This window comes from Arachis duranensis, chromosome 1, assembly GCF_000817695.3.
Source record: "Arachis duranensis cultivar V14167 chromosome 1, aradu.V14167.gnm2.J7QH, whole genome shotgun sequence".
NCBI lineage: Eukaryota > Viridiplantae > Streptophyta > Magnoliopsida > Fabales > Fabaceae > Arachis > Arachis duranensis.
The window spans coordinates 76,809,770-76,812,787 of NC_029772.3; the positions used below are offsets into that span (position 1 = coordinate 76,809,770).

The 3,018-nt window shown below is 44.2% G+C and overlaps 1 protein-coding gene across 1 annotated transcript; it reads left to right on the plus strand.

The window, feature by feature from the left end:
• The first annotated feature begins 821 nt into the window (after positions 1-821).
• Positions 822-1,364, plus strand: LOC107492039 (cytochrome c oxidase subunit 2-like). Its single transcript, XM_016113008.1, has 2 exons — positions 822-962; positions 1,044-1,364. The coding sequence occupies exons 1-2, from the start codon at positions 822-824 to the stop codon at positions 1,362-1,364; spliced, it is 462 nt and encodes a 153-aa protein (XP_015968494.1).
• Positions 1,365-3,018: the final 1,654 nt, after the last annotated feature.

Here is a 3,018-nt window from a genome sequence, read left to right on the forward strand (position 1 = left end):
GAGTAAGAAGGATTGGATGAAGACAGTAGGAAAGCAGAGAGACGGAAGGGAAGGCATCTTCATACGCTTATCTGAAGTTCCTACCAATGAATTACATAAGTATCTCTATCTTTATCTTTATGTTTTATGCGTTTATCACCATACCCATTTGAGTTTGCCTGACTGAGATTTACAAGGTGACCATAGCTTGCTTCATACCAACAATCTCTGTGGGATCGACCCTTACTCGCGTAAGGTTTATTACTTGGACGACCCAGTACACTTGCTGGTTAGTTGTGCGAAGTTGTGTTTATGCCATGGTATTGAATACCAAGTTTTTGGGTTCATCACCGGGGATTAATTGATTTGTGAAAAGTAGTGATCACAATTTCGTGCACCACAAGCTCTATGTGATCTTGGGGCAAGTATCAACCTAATACCTGCATCTATTATCACAAAGCTCGGTTTGACTGAAGAAGTCAAACCAACCCGGATATGTCTTCAACTTGCTGATGGCTCCATTAAATACCCATCAGGCGTGATTAAAGACATGATTGTCAAGGTTGGGCCATTTGCCTTTCCTACTGACTTTGTGGTGCTGGAAATGGAGGAGCACAAGAGTGCAACTCTCATTCTAGGAAGACCTTGGGTTCGATCGGACTATTTGGTTAGTTTGAGGATTCTCACTTCCCTTCTTCGAGCATAGCATGAAGCTACCGAAGGAGTGAAACGACTCTTTTCACTCGACTAATCATCCGTCAGACATCAAGAACAAGGTACGTAAGTCACTGTCCTGTTAAGGAGTGAAACCCAGGTACGTGTAGTCACTCATAGCTGGCTATATGAGTGAGTACTCCCACTCTTTATTGACTAGAAAGGCTATCGAATCAGAGAAAGAAGTAGTAGTTCTTACTAGACTTACCCTTAGTGCAGACATCGGTAACTGTGCTCTTTTGGTTGATACCAAACCCGCCATAAAGAGAGTTCATAAGGATCTTATAGTTATAGATATAGTCCAAGGCTTCATTTCCTGATTCCTTACTTTTTTGTCTACTCTCAGATAGGGACCGCAAAGGATTGTTCATGGAACTACTATCGAGATTCTTCGGATCATATTTCCTAGTATCATCCCGATGTTCATTGCTATACCATCATTTGCTCTGTTATACTCAATGGACGAGGTAGTAGTAGATCCAGCCATTACTATCAAAGCTATTGGACATCAATGGTATCAGACTTATGAGTATTCAGACTATAACAGTTCCGATGAACAGTCACTCACTTTTGACAGTTATACGATTCCAGAAGATGATCTAGAATTGGGTCAATCACGTTTATTAGAAGTGGACAATAGAGTGGTTGTACCAGCCAAATCCAGGGTGTAATAGACGAATTGGAAGAAGAAACGTCTTCCATGGACAATGTGGATGAGATCATAAGGAAGTTCTCAAATAAGCTAAGAATCTAAAGTTCCTCTTCCTCCTATAAGGAAGGCGATTTGCCGACAGAACCAGAATGAACCGCCGCCGTGAAAGAGGTAACAAAAGAGTTTGCAATGTCGAGAATGAAACTTATTTTTAGTTGAAGGCCCCTCTCCTTAACTTATCGAATAGGGGCGAGTAGCTTCACCCCTCTCCCATACCGGAAAGCAAAAGTAGCTCGAGCCAAAGGCGACTGCGAGGCCCCCCGCTAAGCGAGGGGGGAGGGGGAAAGTGGGTTTAGAGGGCTCCCCCACCATTAGGAATCTTGCCTTACAGAAGGTTAATGAGGGCACGTAACGATGCACCGGGAAGGTATAGAGTCGCCCCCAAGATGAAAGGGAGATTGGTGCCGGTTACACTTTTAGTGAGGAGACAGGAGCTCTAGAGCTTAGAGATGTCCCCTAGGCCAGACAGAGGTCTAGGGGGAGTCCGGAAAGAGGACTCTTTTCGTTTAGCCGGTGAGCCCGCAGATGTCAAAAGGCTAATCTGAATAGTTTAGTTACCTCGTTCCATTCACCACAAGGCATCCATCTTCCTAACTTCATCTTCATCAATCTTAGCCTGATCTTGGGACTCCTCTTCTTCGAGCATAGCATGAAGCTTCCCGATGCTCTGCGCACTAAGCTTCCTTCGTCTTAGGTCAGTCCATAGCCCAATGAGGGTGATGTTAGAGTAAGGGGAAAGGGTATGATAAGAACTGACTTTTTAAGCTAAGGAAGGACTTGCCCTTCTTCTTGCACCTCGTGCAGCCTCTTCTTTGTTGGTACTTGATTCTAGCTTATATATCACATTTCGTTGTGGAGAAATCAAGGCAATTCAATTGTCTAGCCCTGCTGCTCTTGAAGAGGCAAGCATATGACGTACGCTACGCGCCTCCCATTCTCTGATGACTCTCAAAGGAAAAAAGAGGTCTCTGCCCTCCACATAAGGAATTGACTCGCGGTCTACATCAAGGGGAAGTAGCTTGGTACTGGTTCGAATCCAGTATCGTGAATATCTGAACTGGTTGTTTGCTATTCAAGAATTCTTCTTTAGGGAACACATATGTGTTAAGGGACTTTTGGTAAGACCTATAGTTGGACATTATGGTCAGATCCGAACCCTCATTGACGTCCAAAAAGGGGAAGTAACCTTGAGAGTCAATGAGGAGGAGTTCAAGTTGAATGTTGTCAAAGCCATGCAACTTCCAGACACCCCAAATGACTGCATGAGTGTTGATATTATTGACTCTCTGGTAAGAGAGGTCAATATGGCTGAGAGTCTCGAATCAGAGCTAGAGGACATCTTTAAAGATGTTCAGCCTGATCTGGAGGAATCAGAGAGAATAGTAGAACCTCTGAAAATCCCTCAGGAAGAGGAGAAACCTCCTAAACCCGAGCTCAAACCATTACCACCATCCCTAAAATATGCATTCCTGGGAGAAGGTGATACCTTTCCTGTAATCATAAGCTCTACCTTAGAGCCACAGGAAGAGGAAGCACTAATTCAAGTGCTAAGGACACACAAGACAGCTCTTGGGTGGACCATCAGTGATCTCAAGGGCATTAGCCCAGCCAGA